Raw genomic sequence first — 2905 nt, forward strand, 5'->3', positions numbered from 1 at the left:
GTGTGTGTGTGTGTGTGTGTGTGTGTGTGTGTGTGTGTGAAAACATACCAATATTGGAAACATGACTTTGCCTTCGCCAGAAATCGCGGGTAGCTTAAAGACTACCCAAGATGATGTCTGCTGTCCTTCAGCCATAGGAAAACAGGATCCTCCAGGCCTTACACCCCAGTTGTCTCCTCCCTCCCCCTCCTCCTCCCTCCTTCATGATCTCCCACCCAGAGAGCTCTGTAGCCTAATGAAGCCAAACAACATTAAATCACAGATACTGTTTAGTCAGTCACCCCACCACTCACTCTCACCAATGCCCCCAGAGCACTTTTCTGCCACTTTCCTTGGGCTCCCATGGAATCTGTGCTTGGGGCAGGGGTGACAGGGAAGGGACCAGAAGGCCTCATGAACAGATGGCTCTGTGTGTGTGTGCAGGAGTCAGAGAATACATTCCTTCATGCAGGGTTAGGGCATAAGATGGGAGGCCAACACCTTAGAGGCCTGGTCAGGCACTCTCTCTGCCCTGGACTCACCTTGGGTAACACACAGCGGACATCCCTCAGACCTACCTCTGGGGGTGCATCAAAGGACTCCACCTCAACTTCAGTTGAGTTAGTTTTGTCTGAAGCCTGCTGGGGTTTTCCATCATCAGCTTTGTCAGCCTTGTCCTTACTTGAGCCTTTGGACGATTTGGAGTCTTTGTCCTTGGAAATCAACTTGAGGTCCTTGAGGGCCTTAGAGAATTTGGACTCCTGTGCCCCTCCTGAGAGGATTTCTACAGCAATCTCTACCAAGATCCTGCCCCTGAAAGACACTCCTTCCCCAAAGCCTTCATTTAGCTCCTGGTAGTCGTCCATCAGACTGTGGTTCCTGGGAGAGCCGTACAGGTTAATCCAGGCAGGTCCAAAGGTCGGGAGGAAGCCTAGGGAAACCCAGCTTTAGTCACCTGGTTGTGTTCTTGAGTTTCTCATATGTTTGCTTTATAAAAGTTGTTTATATGCACTTGAAAATGTAGACCATATAAGAAAAATCAAAGCAAAAATTTACAGGCCAATCTGTCGCCAAAATAATTTCACTAAATTTCCTCCTAGTCCTTTTTCCATGAATCTGTTCACATTATAATCATATTCTAAAGACCAGCACATGCCTTTGTCTTCAGTGATTCAACAAGTGTCAGTTGACTCCTAACACGTGCTAGGGACCATGCTAGACAACAACCATGTTTTCCAGTAGAGGAGAGGCAGAAACAGACACTGTAAATATTTACATTATAAACACTGTAAAGGAGCTCTATCTTGTGCTATAAGAAGAGACAGTAGGCTGGTATAGCATGAAGAGAAGTCAGGAGAAAGAACGAGGCAGAGAGAGAGAGAGAGAGAGAGAGAGTGAGTTTGGGCAGAACAGACGGATGTGCCATTGGAAAGGAGCACAGAGCTAGAGCCTAAGCTGTATAAAAAGATTTGGGGAGATTTAGGATTCTTGAAAAGGACTTTAGTTTTCATCCTACAATCTAAGGCAATATTGTAAAGGGATTTAAGCAAAGACTTAGTCGCGTCTCTTCAGACCACTCTGGCTGCAGTGGGAAGCGATATAAGAATGGAAGTGGGCAAATGGAATGACGTCACCTTCACAACTGCAGGCACTGCCGCTCCGCCTGGCTAAGGTAGTAGAGACCTAGAGAAGCGAATGTTCTGAGATACGTTCTAAGCACATTACTGAAAAGACCTGATGGCTTTTAACTTACATCCAGCATAAATTCACATTTTCCCTTCTTAATACACCGTATCTGAGAAGGGGCACCATGCCCCTGGGAACATCTGTTTGGCATCTGTTCCTTCCTGAGAGGCAGTATAACACGTGGGTCAAAGATGACTGCTTGGGCTCTAATTTCATCTCTGGCCCTTCCCAGCAGTATGACCTCGAGCAAGCTTTGCAACTTCCTTTGGCCTTGATGTGACCCTCTGGAGGAAATGCTAATAGTACCTGTCTCATCTATCAAGATGAAAAGAGATAACACGCAGTAAGTGTTTCCTGCAGGAGCCTCGGAAGCGCTCAACCATCTCAGCTAATAATAGAAGTGCTCAACAGTATCAGCTATTAATATGAATGTGACTATTATTGTCATTTCCTTAACAATCCTCCCACTGTTGACAATTAAATATTTCCACATACTCTACTGTTAAAGACAGTTTTGTGCCTCAGTGGTCCCTTACTTCCAACTCTACAACTCTACTTCTGGATCCTATCTCTTCTTTGAGCAGACTTAACAAAGCAGGACAACTCTGTTAAAAGGGATGGGGAGAGTCTATGATCCCCGATGACTACTCTTTAACTACTCACACATCTTCCTCAACACCATTAAGAGTTTCTGAGAGGAACAGAGATCTCTTGCAAATGGAAAGGTGATCCAGAAAGGGAGTGGGAGGGAGTGGAGGGGAAGGGGAGTGAAAAAAAATTAAGGTAAGTAAAATTCATGTACCAACTTTAGCTGGCTAAGTACATTGTACCTACTAAGCCAAATTGAAACATTATGTACTGCAAAGATATACTAATAACGTTAAAGTAAAATATTAAAATAAAAGTTTTAAAAGGTGTTTCTGGAAAGTTGTAAGTGAAATGTATTCAGATATGGCTAAGAAGTTACGTGCATAGGTGAGTAGGTTTTTCATGGAGTGGAAAACACTTCCATGTATGGAGAAATAGAAAATACATAGTGAGGTCTTCCTATGGCATCAACCATGGAGGGGGCATAAAGTGGATGAATCTTGTCCTCTGATACTTCCCAGGCTTTAGTGTAATAAAGGGAAAGTAACTTTGAACACTTTCAATTTTGATTTTGAAAAATTTTAAGTTTCTATGAAAACTATAATTTCTATATATGTAATTATATATTTGTGACCCATTACATATATGATAT

The 2905-nt window shown here is 43.4% G+C and overlaps 1 protein-coding gene across 4 annotated transcripts in view; it reads right to left on the reverse strand.

Annotated features, from left to right (window-relative positions):
* Fer1l6 (fer-1 like family member 6) overlaps positions 1-2905 on the reverse strand; it is a 170277-nt gene that overhangs the window by 111376 nt on the left and 55996 nt on the right. For all 4 annotated transcript variants that reach the window (XM_023718786.1, XM_004634457.2, XM_023718789.1 and 1 more), the window contains one exon: positions 558-910. In XM_023718786.1, the coding sequence (XP_023574554.1) occupies positions 558-910 (353 nt within the window). The remainder of the gene's footprint in view (positions 1-557; positions 911-2905) is intronic.

This window comes from Octodon degus, unplaced genomic scaffold, assembly GCF_000260255.1.
Source record: "Octodon degus isolate 3935 unplaced genomic scaffold, OctDeg1.0 scaffold00062, whole genome shotgun sequence".
Classification (NCBI taxonomy): Eukaryota; Metazoa; Chordata; class Mammalia; order Rodentia; family Octodontidae; genus Octodon; species Octodon degus.